Below are 16,076 nucleotides of genomic sequence, written 5' to 3'. Positions count from 1 at the left end.
TTCATGCATATATATATATATATATATATATGTGGATGTTAAATAATTTTTTAGTACAATAAATATAAGGTATATTGAAGAATTAATACTACAAACTATGAGGCCGTTTGGGCCCCTAACATGCCTTGAGTTGAGTGAGTTATTATGCCTTGAGTTGAATTATATGCATTTTTGGATATAAAATTCTTTTGAATTCAACTATCATTGGATCAGGATTCAACCATAGAGATATGGAATGATAATTTATTGTTTTATTTAATGAGCTATATTTGATATCTCAGAATATCCTTTAATAATAGATGTCCTAGAATATTGGTTCTTTCGATATAAAATTAGACATATTGTTTGAATTTAGCATTATTGGTTTGTGCAATTGTTTGAAGTTGGAAGCTATTGTTTGTGCAATGGTTACTATTTCTGCAATTGTTGTCCTCAATCCCCGCCGATAGAGATGTTTTTGGAAGCTATGAGAATCTATCTACAAGTTGTAAGAATTATGGTCTAGAAAATCTTGATCTAGAAAACATGATCGAATTTGGCTGTGTTCTTTGTCTTTTGATCAAATTATTTATTAAATTAATCAAAATTCATGCTTAATACAGGTTATTATTTTGGATTATAAGTTGGTTAGAAAAGATTTAATTTTAAGGATGAATAAAAAATGGATTAAAATAAGGAATAAGTTATCCGTAGAGTATAGAGAAGGAGTATCCCAGTTTTTAGATATGACGAAGTTTCATGTTAATAATTCTGGATGAATAAGATGTCCATGCAAGAATAGTATGAATTCAATTTGGGAAAAATTAGATATCGTGGAATGACATCTATTAACATATAGAATATCTCCCTCATACTGTGAATGGGTATATTATGGAGAGCCAGTAAACTTATCTAGAGGTTTTGAAAGTCATGCAACTCATTCAATACACAATGTTGAAGTAGATAGTATAAAAGGTAATGCTGTCGAAGAAAATGAGATGTTGAATCTTATAAACAATCTACAAGTTCCAATTGAAAATGAAGATGCAAATGAAGAAGGGATTGAGAATGAAATGTCCTCTAATGGTCAAGAAAGAGATACCACAGACTTATTCGAGGATTTAATGACTAAATCACGTAATGAACTATACCCTGGTTGTTTGCAATTTTCGTCCTTGAACTTTTTAGTGAAGTTAATGCATATCAAAGTTCTCAACGGCTGAAGTAACAAATCGTTTGACATGTTATTGGAATTGTTAAAAGCAGCGTTTCCAGATGGCACCACTATATATACTTCCTTTTATGAAGCTAAGCGAAAATTGTGTAATTTAGGCCTAAGTTATGAGTCTATTCATGCATGCAAATATGATTGTGTATTGTATTAGAAAGAATTTGCAGATTTGCAACAATGCCCCGTTTGTGGTGAGTCTTGGTACAAAGTTAATGATGGCAATGTAAAAAATACCACATAAGGTATTGCGCCATTTTATACCACATAAGGTATGGCGCCATTTTCCATTGATACCGAGATTAAAATGATTGTTTGCATCAAAAGAAGACGCTTCTGACATGAGAAGGCATAAAGATAAACGAGTTGAAACGGATGATGTATTGCGACATCCAGCTGATGTAGAGGGGTAGAAACATTGTGATCATGAATTTTCTCATTTCACTTTAGATCCTCGAAATCTTTGTTTAGAATTAGCTTCAAATGGGTTCAATCCGTTTGGAAATATGAGTACTTCTTATAATATGTGGCCTGTGGTGATAATTTCTTATAATTTGCCCGCTTGGAAATGCATGAAGGAAGCAAACTTCTTCATGTATTTGCTCATACCTGGTCTAAAATCTTTTGGAAAGGAAATTGATGTTTACTTACAATCGTTGATTGAAGAGTTGAAAGAGTTATGGACAATTGGTGTGCGAACTTATGATTCTGTTACTGGTGAGTTTTTTCAACTATATGCCACCTTATTATGGACTATTAATGACTTCCCTGCGTACGGTGAACTATCTGGGTGGAGTACAAAAGGTTATCAGGCATGCCCAATATGCAAAGAAGATAATTCGTCCTTCGGGATAAGAGGAAAAATATCATTTATGAGATATCGATGTTATCTTCTAGAGAATCATAGTTGGCGCCGAAGTAAGAAACATGATGGAAAGTTGAACGTAGACCTCCTCCAGTCGTAATGAATGGAGAAGAGATCTTACAACAAATAAATATGTTGAACTTTTCTGTGCTTAGAAAACATCCATCGAAGCAAGATAAAAAAAGAAAACGAATTCTAAATTGGACTAAGAAAACTATTTTTTTCCAACTTCCATATTGGTCCAGACTATTGTTACAACATAAATTGGATGCAAAACATATTGAAAAAAACCTATGCGACAATTTGGTGGGCACATTTTTAAATATTGAAGGAAAGACAAAGAATACAATGAACGCTCGATTAGACTTATAAGATTTGAAGATAGGAAATGACCTACACTTGATATAGGTCGATAACAGATTTGTAAAATCACATGCAGTGTACACATTAACTAATAGTGAACGAATTTCGTTTTGTAAGTATTTGAAATCAGTGAAATTTCTTGATGGATTCGTGTCTAACATATCATGATGTGTAAATGACAAAGAAGAAAAAATTCGGGGCTGAAAACACATGATTGCCATGTGTTGCTTCATAGACTACTCCCTATTGGTATTCAAGCATACCTACCGAAGAACGTATCCCCTGCTATTGTTGAATTATGTACATTCTTTCGCGACTTATGTGCAAAAAAAATATGTGTAAGTGATTTGAATAGACTATATTGCAGACATCATATACTTTGTAAGTTGGAGAAAATATACCTGCCTGTCTTCTTCGATGTAATGGTATACCTTGCGGTTCATCTACCATATGAAACTAAATTGGTGGGTCCAGTTAGTTACAGTTGGATGTATCCTATTGAAAGAAATTTACGAACATTAAAACAATTTGTACGGAACAAAGCACGTTCTGAGGGGTCTATAACGAAAGCATATGCAATAAATGAATCATGGAATTTCTGCTCACTATATCTAAGTGGGATTGAAACGAGATTCAATAGAGATGAACGAAATGAGGATAACATTCCCGATCATGAGATATTTGGTGAATTTGAATTATTTAGGCAGAGAGTACGGCCATTAGGGGGCGTCAACTTTACGGACACTATCAACGGAGGAAAAGCATATCGCACATTGGTATATTCTCAACAATTGTAAAGAAATAACAGACTATCACAAGTACGTTCCAAACTTTATAAATTTCTAAGTTCTAAGATAAATCCTTTGATATAACTTTCAAATTATCATTTTTCTAGGCAACACTTGAGGTTAATTCATCGTGAAGCTCAAAGTGCATTTGACTTATATATAAGACATCAACACAAATTTCCCGATTGGTTCAAATCTCAGGTATACTTAGTATTGGAAGTTGAGAGATGATTCATTTTTTGTAGTCATTTTTAATGTATAATTAATTATCAGGTTCTACAACGGTACGAGAGAGAAGATATCTCCGATGATTTCTTTTCACTTGCAATGGGATCTTTGTCTGAGGTACGCTCTTACAATGGATGCATTGTTAATGGGGTACGATTTCACACTGTAGAGCGTGATAATAGAGTCCTAGTGGTCGGGGAGATTAGTGGGAACGAAAGTGTGGATAACAATTTCTACGGTGTTGTAGACGAAGTATTAGATTTCCAATATGCGAACAGAAGACGTGTTTTTTCGTTCAAGTGTAGATGGTTTGACATGGATAACAACAAAAATAATTGGACACATGTGGATTTAGGATACAAATCGATCAATACATCATGTTTTTGGTATGTTGATGAGCCTTCATCTTTACTATCCAAGCACAACAAGTCTTTTACGTTGATGACATAAAATATGGTAGCAATTGAAAAGTTGTTCAAGTAGTCCAAAATAAGCGAATATGGGATGTACTAGAAGTGGATGATGTTGAAAATGCACAACTAGATTTACTAGAAAGTATCGGTGGAGTCTGAGTGGATAAAACCATTAAGGAGGTTACTTTATGCAGAGTTGACGTTGATCCTATAGTTGTGGAAAGACCAATTATTCGACATGGTGATGATGACTTCATAAACAATGATGAAGAACAATTATCTCTCAACAACAGTTCAAGTGCCGATGAATAATTTGATTTAGATGATGATGATGAGTAATCATGTATCTACTCAATTCTCTTTCTCTGTTTACACATATTTCATATTAATTTAATACTATTTTGTCTTTTTTTTGTTTATGATACGATATCAACCCCTAATAGGCAACAGGAGGCTGATGAAGAATTCCAAAAGTAAGAGATATATCTAGGCAACACGGGATCTTCTGTAGGTGACACTTCAAGTTAGTATATTTTGAAATATATTCTGTTAACTGAAATAAATCCTAAACTGTTTTAAATTTTTTATTCCTCAGATAGTAGCTCAGCATCCACTCGGAGGAAACGCGAGCATTCGCAGAACATCGAGTTGGAAAAATACGTCAAAAAACATGGCAGAATTACAATCGTGATAAATGAGGGGGAGACGAAGTCGATTTCTCAACATTCGGTACGACTTAGTAATACGATTAATGTTGCCATGAGATATGCATTTCCAATACGATGTCGTACTTTTACTGAGGTTTCAAACAGTTTATAGAATTGGCTAAGAGTCAATTGTTGATAAGTTATAAGTTTATTCTTTTAGAGTCAGCTGTAGACTAAGAGTCATGGACATCATATATGCTAACTCTTCCTTTATTCTTTTATAGCCTCATTTCGTGCTTGATCTATCCAGTCAACGACTTAACCATTTTATAGAACATCAAATGCAAAACTCCTTCAAAGAATTTAGAACAGATTTGCATAGACATTACAGGAAATATGGAGATCCTCAACAAGCACGTGCCAACTTGCCTAGTAACTTGCCTAGCTGGCTTAAAAATAGACCAAAAGTTGGTATTTTTTGTGTGATAACTTCGAGAATGAAGCGTTTCAAGTTAGAATAATTTATGGTGTGTATCATTTACTGCATTTGTTATTATAGAATATTTTTGTATTTTTTTTTTTTTTGTTGAAATGTAGGAAATATCGAAGACGAACAGGAAGAATAGAGAGAAATTACCGTTCGACCACGTAGGCGGATCAAAGTCGTTCCTGCAAATTCAAGCAGAGTTGCAAGCAAAAGAAGGTCGAGAAATAGGACGTGTTGACCTATTTAGGGAAACACACTCTAAAGGTGGCAAGTTCGTGAACGAGGCAGCTGAAAATGCACATGTAACATTTTTTGTTTTACTTTCGTGTTTTTTTTTTCATTTCTAACTTCAGTTGCTCGTACTTACATATTTAATTAATATGTCCAGAATCAAATGTTAGAATTACAATCCAACCCCACTCTAGTGATGGGATTGGTGTCCTAATTCTCCCATTGTCTCGTTGTTTTGTAAAGATACACATTGTTTAATGAATAAAATAAGTGTTATTTAATTCTAGCATTTACTCATATCCAATAAACAAAGCTCCTTGGTTATCTTATGTGAACATAAGCATGTATATGTGATATACAAGTGGATCATGCCTTAAGTGAGAACTTAAATAAGTTTGTAGTATAAGGATTAAGGTGGGATACCTGATCCTGGTGACACTATAGATACGACCCGCTTTGTAGAGGTTTGCAAGTGTTGTAAACTATTACAGATTGTAGATCCTAACTATTCATGTGGAGACGTGCAAGGGGGGATGTCATATATAAAGAGTTTGTATAAGACCAAAACCACGAGATGATTAGACTCTGTATATAACGCTGTTGATACTTGAGGCTTACATTTCACCTAAACGACCATAGGTGACACGACCTCAATCCTAAGTGTTTTGGGAACTCCTGCCTTTGAGGGCGGTCCTTTGATTAGTATGGGTGACAGTGGCTAGATTTTCAACTCAACATGCCTACCTTTTTAGGGACTTGTCTGATCTAGGAGTTGAGAACTCAATCCACAAGATGGAATTCACTTCTTTTCCGAAGCAGGGATAAGTAGAGAGATTGCTCCCTTAAGAGTTGATTCTAGGGCTTGAACATAGTTGCCATAACTTCTCTTTGGAAGAGAAGACTCAATCATTGTAGGACTATGACTTATGTTCATTAGAGGAATTAGTGGTACTTAAGAAGACAGATGTAACTATAGGGGAATAACAGTTATTGGCCTAGCTGTAATTACGAGCAATATGTGAAGTGTTGTCGCAATGCCAATTGGTTAAGATGGACACATAATATATCTGTGGTAAGGAGAGTTCAGCTGTCGGTCTTTAGTGAAGTGCCTAGCAGTTAACGGATGATGGATCCTGTGACTAAATAGTTTAGTCAGTTATTCACATACTATTGGAGCTTCGAGCTACAAGTCCATGAGGTCCCCTTAGTAGCTTAATGGATTTAGTTGAGGATCAATTCTTGGTGTTGATTTGAAATGTTCAAATTGACAAGAGGTATTTTGATTATATATGATATAATCGGTATGATGTATAAGATACATCTAGTGGAGGATTGATGTAAGATTTACATTAAGTACCATGGAATAAAAAAAGAACTATGGTTTATATGTTTCATGAGATGAAATATTAAAACTATAGGTTATAAGTATAATATGATAAGTTGGATATCATTTATATTTATAATAATATTAATTATTGGATAATTAATTCTTTTTCTTTAATAACCAATTGAATGGGTGGTTATTGGATTTTCATGGTAACCGTGAGATAAAAGGAAAATGGTGTTCCTAATTTTAGTAAGATTTACAAACTGTTAAAAAGTTTTCATAAAAAAGTTTTTGGAGATTTCTCTCTCGGTGCAAAAGGATCTCACGGTAGTCGTCGAGTAAATATAGATTTACTAAACGACGGTTTGGGCGAGCTAAATGATCGTGCAATGGCGAGCTAAATGATCGTACAGTATTTACCTAGCGATCACATAGTTTTGCTAGACGATCGCTTGCCCAAAATAAACGATCGTGTAGAGTCTATAGGCGACGGACTGAGCTAAGTGATGAGCTAAACGATCATATAGCTTTTGCTAGACGATCGCGATAGTTTAACTAAACGATTGGGCATCGATCTATACGATAGGTCTCCGCCATCTCCCACTTGCCCAGTCGTGTAAACGATCGATGTTTCTTCCTTCGTCTACCTCATACCAAGTCTGAACAGAGCCAACCCTCTGGATTCTCACACCGAGAATACCAAGGTAACCTTGTTGGTGGTGTCATACTCAACTCGACACTGTTGAGGTTCTAGGTTGGGGCCCTAAACCTAAGTCAAGAAGGGGTAACAACTCATCGAGTTCGTCATCTACTTAAGAAACGGAGAGGGAGGTGAGGGAATTGAGAGCCAATTTCGAACAGTCTCAACTGAGGATTAAGGAACTTGAAGACGTTCAGAAATAAATAAAAGAGAATCATGCAAGAAAAATAAAAAAAATGAAAAAAAATGTTTGAAGACATGATATGATTACAAAAAGGAGACCTATGAATTGCAGTTATGGTAGCCAAAGAACTGGATTTTGATGTGCTTTTTGTCGTTTTGTCATTTTTGTTTGTTTGTGAATGTTTATGAAGTTTGAATATGGTAGAGTACAGTTATAATCGTTTTGGAGTTGAATTTTTAGGTTTTGTGTGTTTTTTAATGTTTATGAGAAGTTTCATGTTTGTCGTGGGGTGGTAGAGTTTGATTATACTCATTTTGTTCGTTTTGTCCTTTTTGTGTGTTTATGGATGTTTATAAAGTTCAAATGTGTTGTTGTTGTTGGTGGGGGGGGGGAAGGTGGGTCAAGTTTGGTTTAGATTGTTTTTGGGGAGAAAGTTTGAGTTTTATGTATGTTCGTTCTTGTTTATGAAGTTTGAATATGTTGTGGGAGTAGATAGAGTTCGGTTATAATCGTTTTGGAGTTGAATTTGTAGGTTTTTGTGTGTTTTTTTTATGTTTATGAGAAGTTTCATGTTTGTCGTGTGGGGTGGGTAGAGTTTGATTATACTCGTTTTGTCTTTGGTTTTATCATTTTTGTGTGTTTATGAATATTTATGAAGTTCGAATGTGTTGTGAGAGGTGGGTCGAGTTTGGTTTAGATTGTTTTGGGGAGAAAGTTTGAGTTATATGTGTGTTTGTTTTTGTTTATGAAGTTTGAATATGTTGTGGGGGTGGGTAGAGTTTGGTTATAATCGTTTTGGAGTTGATTTTGTAGGTTTTTGTGTGTTTTTTAATGTTTATGAGAAGTTTCATGTTTGTTGTGGGGGGTGGGTAGAGTTTGATTATACTCGTTTTGCTCGTTTTGTTGTTGAACTTGGAGTTTTTGTGTGTTTATGAATGTTTATGAAGTTTGAATGTGTTGTGGGGGGTGGGTCAAGTCTGATTTAGATTGTTTTGGGGAGAAAGTTTGAGTTTTATGTTTTTGTTTATGAGTTTGGTTTAGATTGTTTATTTATGAAGTTTGGTTGGACAATTATGATATTTGTGGATGTTTTTGTTTATGAAGTTTGAATGTGTCGTGGATGTTTAAAGATTATGACATTTAAATGTTTTTGTTTTATGACATATGAAGTTTTTTATTTTCATAAATCAACCTCCAATTTTACCAATCACAAATTTGCTTGAGGCTGGACCTTTAATTTTGTTTGATAAATCCACCTCCACATTTACCCTATAAAAATTTTTACTCACCTCCCACATTACCCAATTAAAAAACAAAAAAAAAGGTTTGTTTATTGGGTTGAAAACAAACTGGCTCTTACAGTTTGGACACCATAAACTCGTAACATATATTTATATATTTGAGAATGTTTTATTAGCAAATGACATAATTAGCTTAAAACAGGTTCTATACCAAATGTCAACCCTTTCCATATTGACATTTTCTTTCTTGAATTTTATGATAAATAATTAGCAACTTGATTACGTGCCATGCAGGACTCTTCTTCTTCTTTTTTCTTCTAATTATTTTCCCACTCCACACTTCTGTTAAATTAATCCCATTATTCTCTTTCTTTCTCTTCTCCAAAAAAAAAAAAAAAAAAGGAAAAAGAAAAAGAAAAGAAAGAAAAAAAGAAAAAGAAATTCACATTATCGAGCTGTTTATGGCTAAGCAGAAATTCACATTATCGAGCTGTTTATGGCTAAGCTTTTACGTGCTAATATTGCTTGTTAATATGGGCTTACCAAACTTTTCTCAACACTTGGCAGTGTGGATCCATTTTCTTATTGACCAAACAGACTTCTAATGCTTAATTATTGTTGATTAGAGTCTATCAATCATTTTCCATAATAATAAAATGTTTGGATTAGGCTTTTTCTGAGGGGTTGGAGAGCATTATTATAATCTTTTTTGTATCTTTGTAACTTGTACTTCGTTTCCTATAAAATATTAAAGTGATGACATCTATTTAGAATTTGTTTGATAAACATTTAATTTTTTTAAAAATTATGCTTATAAATAATATTCCAACTGTTTTTTTTTATACATTTTCTATCGGTTTAAAAAAAATTAAACCAAATTTTGAAGAAAAAAAATTAAAAAAAGTTTTACTTTTGGAATTTGACTAAAAAAATCAAAATTTATTTCATAAATGTGAAAACAAACAAACACCAATTTTTTTTTTTTAAAAAAAAAAACCTTAAAATATAAATTTTTTAAAAATCAAACAGTGCCTAATTATTTTTCTAGAATAGAAATTAAATATATAAGCTTCACCAACTTTTGTATTTTATGATGCTAAAAATTAATACAACAAATAGATGAGAGGAGGATTTGAGAACCTGAGAGATTTCCTCAATTAACTAGATGTTAGAGATTCGAATGCACTACTTTGATTAGAAAAAAAAAAAGTTTCTATTTAGTAAAAGCTTTTTTTTAGTTTTATTTCATTTGTAAAATATATTGAATTTATTTTATGTAAGGATGTTCAAATGAATCAACAATCTGAATAATTCGGACTATCCAATCCAAATTGTAAAGATCATATTGGGTTAGTTCTAATTTCGTGTTGGATTGGATTGAATTTTTTATGTTTTTTGGGGTTAGATTGGGTTGGATTGCACTTAAAAAAATTAAAGTTGATCTAACCCAACCTGAATTTTTAATATTATAAAAGATATATATATTATAACTTATAAATATTACCATTCATATATATTTTTATGATGTTTGTAAGAAGTTTGTAATAGATATCTTGAATTTTGATATTTAGCCTTTGAGTTTTATGGAATTTTAGTTATTAGTATATGTTGTGCATAAATTTAAGTATTTTAAGTTAATAAGAAAATGTAGTAACAAAAATAAATAAATAAACCAACACAACCCAAATTTCAAAGATTAAGTTGAATTAGGTTAGAGATCCTATTCGGTCATTCGGGTAGCCAACCCAATCTCCTAAATTTTATTTCTTAAAAACACTTTTAAAATTTTGGTCAAATTTCAAAGTGACATAATTAAAGGCATGTTTGGGAATGATTTTAAAATGGTTAAAATTACTTTCGTCATTTTAAAAAATTACCGCAAAACATGTTTTTAATCCTTTACAACTAATTTTGATGATATGATGCATTTAAAAGTGTAAAATTGATAACTAAATTAATTTTGAGTGATTAAAAATGTGTTTTTGAGTAATTTTAAAAATAAAAAATCCTTCCAAACACATGTTTTTTTAATGAGTTTTATAAATACAAAAAAATCACTAAAGCCCTGTTTGGTAACCATTTTGTTTTTGTTTTTGTTTTTGAAAAACAACCTATTTCATCCACATTTTTTACAATAATGTATATCTTTCTTAAATAGTTAAATTCTTGGTCAAATTTAAAAAATAAAGAGAAATTTTTTAAAGCTATTTTTTTTAGTTCTTAAAATTTAGTTTTGTTTTTTAAACAAGATGAAAAGTAAATAACAAAAGAAGAAATTTGGAGGTGGAAGTAGTGTATATATACTTAATTTTAAAAAAAAAACAAAAAACAAAATCGTTACCACACGGGACCTAAATAATTCCATAAAAAAAACCTTAGGGAAAAAAAATATAACGCATAATGGATACCAATTAAGATATACATTATTGAGCTTTAAAATGAACATTTTCACATTATCTTAAAAAAAAAAGAGAACATTTTCACTAAGAAACCCTACAAAAAATAATAATAAAAAAAAAAAAAAAAAAAAAGGAAACAAATAACTCAACTAAAAACTAAATAGCAAGTGAGATAATTACAAGAATATCCCTATTTATATATACATATATAATAATATAAATCATAAGATTGATTTTATTAATATATTTTCCAAAAGGAATGTCCAAAAGTCAAATTTGTTTTTTTAGTTAAAGACACTTCCAACAAACCAAAATTAAATTAAAAAGAAGAACCACTAGAGAAGAAAAGTCCCATATGACAGATTGTTCATGACAAGTTCAAACTTCAAACCCTAAAACTCTCCACTATAAAAGACCAAACCATCTTTGAATGCAATCATCATATCTCAAAAGTTTTTAAGTCTATCAAAATTACACTTAAAGCTAGCTGAAGATCAGCTTCTCTTCTTCAAAACCATGGCCATTAGTCCAAAGCTTTTCTTCCTTCTCTTTTTGCAGCTAATGCTTGTATCGTCTCTCTCGAACATCGCCGGAGCACAAGACTTGGCGGTTGGGTTTTACCGGCGCAGCTGCCCCGGGGTGGAGTATATCGTCGCCAAAACGGTGGCTCAATATGTTAAGAAACAACCAACAATAGCTGCTTCTTTGTTGAGAGTACACTTCCATGACTGCTTTGTTAGGGTATAGAAACTATACTTCATTCTCATACTTTCTTTTTTATTGTTTGGTCAATGAATTGGGAGGTAACAACACTAAGATTCTCTCTCTAAATATATGATTTTTCATTTATCTAATTTTATTAACATCATCAAGGGTGGAACTGAGAGAAATCACCTGTGACAATGACTTATGACTTGTTTGGATTGACTTTTCTGAGTGCGTATAAATTTTACATATTTAGAAAGTCAACCCAAAACAGACTTTTAGATTGTTACCACAATCACATCATTAAACTTTTTATTTGAACTTAATCCACGTTTGAATTTGATTTTTTTAAGGTTGTTTATGAAATAATTTTTTTCTTTAAGAATTATAATTCATACCCATATACGAAATATATATATATATATATATAATATTTCATTTTTTAAAAATCAATTTTCAAAACTTCACTTGAATATACAAAAATCATAAAGTAGTGTTTAATAAACTACAAATTAAACAAAAAGTTATCAACATGTTTAGTTAAAATAGTCATATTAGCATACAACGAACGTGTGTGTATATATATATATATGTTTAGTTCATATATAAGTGTTTTAATCTACAAACAAATTGTTATTGATAATTATTAAGAGTGTTACAATAACATAATTTAACTATAATAAGTTTAACTATAATAAGTTGGATGATTGAGAGCCTGTTTGATAGAAAATCTGAAAACAGAAATTTAAAGGGATTAAATGAAAACAGAGTTGTATTTCATATTTTCATAAATATGTTTGGTAGCAAAATTCAAAAATTGAATTTTAATCTAAATAATTGTAAATTAGTTATAGTTACCCACTAAATAGTACTTGAGAAAAAATTATTGTTAATTTATTTATGAACATATTTTATGTTTAAAAAATTATATAATTACTACTTTGTAATATTATATAATTTATAAGAAATTTTGAAATTTTGGTCCCTGGAAAAAGTTAAAATTTAAGTCTTATAATTTATAATTGTACCCCTATGGTTTATAAAAGCTTTGTAATAAATAGTCCCTATGGTAGGGGCTATTTAAGAGAATTTAACAAACCATATAGACTATCAAAATTATAGAAACTAAATTATAAATTTTAAAATCATATGTACTAACTTTTAATTTTATCTAAACCATAGAGACAAAACTTGAAATTTAAGCTAATTTAATTTATAATATATTACATAATACATATTTTAATTTCAAAAAAACAAATTGGATTTATAATATGAAATGTATTTCTAAATGTTTTTATCCTTATTAAACATGATTATGCATTTTAAATTCTAAAATTCAAACTTTGGATAATATAAAAATGTTGTTTTCAGAACAGAATCAGAAAACAGTTTTCAGAAATAGAATTTGAATTTTCTGTCAAACATATATTCGCTTAATTTAATGAATTTGAAAACATAAAACAAAATATGGATTGAGAACCAAACACGCCTGGAGTAATGTCTTCGAATTTTTTGTCCTTTTAAAAGTGTATGTTTATTATTTTTATTCGATTTGAGTTTCATGGATTAATTTTGTGTAACAAATGCTAATTTGACAGGGTTGTGATGGTTCTGTACTATTAAATTCCATACCAAACAACCCAGCTGAGAAAGATGCCTTTCCCAACCTTAGTTTAAGAGGTTTCAATGTCGTTGACGCCGTTAAAGCTGCTGTCGAAAAGCAATGTCCTGGCATCGTTTCTTGTGCTGATATCCTCGCTTTGATAGCTCGCGACGCCGTTAGAATGGTACATATTAATTAATATATTATAATCACTTTTTTATTTTAATTAACGTATAAAACTCCTAAATATAACTTTTAGAATTAGCTCTCCTAAAAACATACTACCTTATTTTTCCAAAAAAAAAAAATATTACCTTCTTAACCATTTAAATAAATGTATTATAATAATATCCTTCCATATAAATTAAACAAAATAACTTGAAATTGAAATCATATAATGTTATAAATCAATTATTAATATGAAAATAATTGAAATAATAAGTCATTACATCAATTAATAATAATTTTAATTAATTTTTTCTAATTTAAAATTAAAATTTACCATTCCAACATATTTTTCTAAAAGTATAGCTACTAGAGCAATCATTTACAAAAGCACTGTAAGTATATTTGATGCAGGATGATGTGAATAGTTAGGAGTTTATAGGGAAAATTAAAAAAATATATATATTATAAGAAAATAATTTTTTGTTGTTTGTTTATCAGATTGGAGGCCCACTGTGGGAAGTTCCGATGGGAAGAAGAGACGGAACCGTATCAATCTCCAGAGAAGCTTTGATTAATTTGCCTCCTCCCTTCGCTAATATCTCATCTCTCAAAACAAGTTTCCTCTCCAAAGGTCTCTCCGTCAAAGATCTAGTCGTTTTATCCGGTAAATTATTCCATTTCTTATTTCATCTCAATTTCCAATTTCTTGCAATAATTCCTCCTTTTTTCCGATCATAATCCATCCTCACTTCGATTTCTTCAGGAGCACACACAATCGGAGTCTCTCACTGCTCCTCCTTCTCCAACCGCCTCTACAATTTCACCGGCAAAGGCGACGCCGATCCCAAACTAGACAAATACTACGCCGTCGCACTCAAGAAGAAATGCAAACCAAATGATCAGAAAACAATCGTCGAGATGGATCCTGGAAGTTTCAAGACCTTCGATCAAAGTTACTATACTCTCGTTTCCAAGAGAAGAGGAATGTTCCAGTCCGATTCCGCTCTTCTCGACGATCCTGATACCAAAGCCTACGTTCAGTTTCAGTCCAGTACACGCGGCGCTACTTTCGCCGCCGATTTTGCTGAATCCATGATCAATATGGGGAATATCGGCGTCCTCACCGGTACCGACGGCGAAATTCGGCGCCGATGTGCTTTTGTTAACTGAATTTGCAGAAATGGACGACGCGTTTTGCAGTTGCTTTTCAGTTGTGCATTTTGATTCGGTGTGTGGGTTTCTTGTTTTTGCTCCACTAGATCGCGTGGTGAACACGTACGGTCGTGATTTTATCTTCGGTTATCTTGTGGTTTTTTGTTTTTTGAAATCGGATATCTTGTGATTAAATCCAATTATTTATGTTATTTAGTTTTAAATTTCTTGAAATTAAAATCTTGGGTTCATGAATTTTTCTACCTGTGTATTATATGTTCCTTTTCAAGATAATCTCCCCATATGGCAAAATTACAAAAATCACCTCTTAAAGGATGGGATTAAATTTTTCAATTTTAAAAATTGAACCATCAAACATATTTAAATGTTAAAATTTGACATCAAACTTGTATAGGTGTATAAATTATAATAATTATATAAATTTGATGGTTCAATTTCTACGAATGTTATAAGCTTAAAGGTCCAAACATTTTTAGAAGTTTGAAGCCTAATTTTTACAATTGAAATTTTGACGGTGTAATTGTAATTACCACCATACTTTATGGGTGGTTTTTACAATTTTCTCTAGTAATAATAATGATAAATACTCTCTCCATAATGTAAATGACATGCTAATAGTCCCACAATAATTTACTAATATTATATTCATTCAGATCGAATATTCAAATCCTTATCAATGTGAATAGAAAATTTAAATGACGTATAAACAAATGGATATTTGTATGTAAGAAGGAAGAAGAAAGGGTAGATAAACGATCGTTGAGAGGTGAAAGCTAAACGATCATTGGGAGAAAGGCTAGACGATCGTTGAGAAAAAGGCTAGACGATCGTGGTCAAATATCTAGATGATTGTTGGAAAAAAGGTGAACGATAGGACAAGTGTCTACACAATAGAGGAAAGCGTGTAGACGATAGGAGACTACACGATTGGGTTGATCGTGTAAACGATAAGAGACTGCACGATTGGGTTGATCGTGTAGGCGACAAAAAGAACACGATAGAAAGTAGACGATTGGGTTGAAGTGTATACGAAGGAAAGTACACAATAGGATTTAGATGATAGAAGAAAGTTACTACGCGATTGGTAAAGAGCATAAACAATAGAAGAAATTGAGTAAGACGATCGGCCTACACGACCCGCATTGCTCGTCGTACAACATTATTTATTAGCATAAAAAAGCCACATGGCAGAATGTTAATGGTCTATAATAACAACCATGAAAGAGAAAATACACAATTAACCACTGAATAGTGGAACCTGAAGTAGAGAAGGAAAAATGCATAGAAAACAAATAAAAATCTGTTATAATTCTTCAGTAACGTTGCACTCATTTTATCATCCACCCG

The 16,076-nt window shown here is 31.7% G+C and overlaps 1 protein-coding gene across 1 annotated transcript; it reads left to right on the top strand.

Moving 5' to 3' along the window:
- The first annotated feature begins 11,596 nt into the window (after nucleotides 1-11,596).
- On the top strand, nucleotides 11,597-14,995 carry LOC120078255 (peroxidase 56-like). Its single transcript, XM_039032479.1, has 4 exons — nucleotides 11,597-11,821; nucleotides 13,384-13,572; nucleotides 14,055-14,220; nucleotides 14,320-14,995. Exons 1-4 carry the CDS (start codon nucleotides 11,597-11,599, stop codon nucleotides 14,724-14,726), a joined length of 987 nt encoding a protein of 328 aa, XP_038888407.1. The 3' UTR covers nucleotides 14,727-14,995.
- Nucleotides 14,996-16,076: the final 1,081 nt, after the last annotated feature.

Source organism: Benincasa hispida, chromosome 5 (assembly GCF_009727055.1).
Source record: "Benincasa hispida cultivar B227 chromosome 5, ASM972705v1, whole genome shotgun sequence".
Taxonomy (NCBI): Eukaryota; Viridiplantae; Streptophyta; class Magnoliopsida; order Cucurbitales; family Cucurbitaceae; genus Benincasa; species Benincasa hispida.
The sequence above is the reverse complement of the archived record's forward strand: the minus strand, read 5'-3'. Positions and strand labels throughout refer to the sequence as shown.

Bases quoted from the DNA above. Each gene is read 5' to 3' on its own strand.
- LOC120078255 (XM_039032479.1), top strand. From the start codon at position 11,597: ATGGCCATTAGTCCAAAGCTTTTCTTCCTTCTCTTTTTGCAGCTAATG. The intron at 11,822-13,383 runs GTATAGAAACTA...CTAATTTGACAG, and splicing joins TCCATGACTGCTTTGTTAGG to GGTTGTGATGGTTCTGTACT. The intron at 13,573-14,054 runs GTACATATTAAT...TTTGTTTATCAG, and splicing joins CTCGCGACGCCGTTAGAATG to ATTGGAGGCCCACTGTGGGA.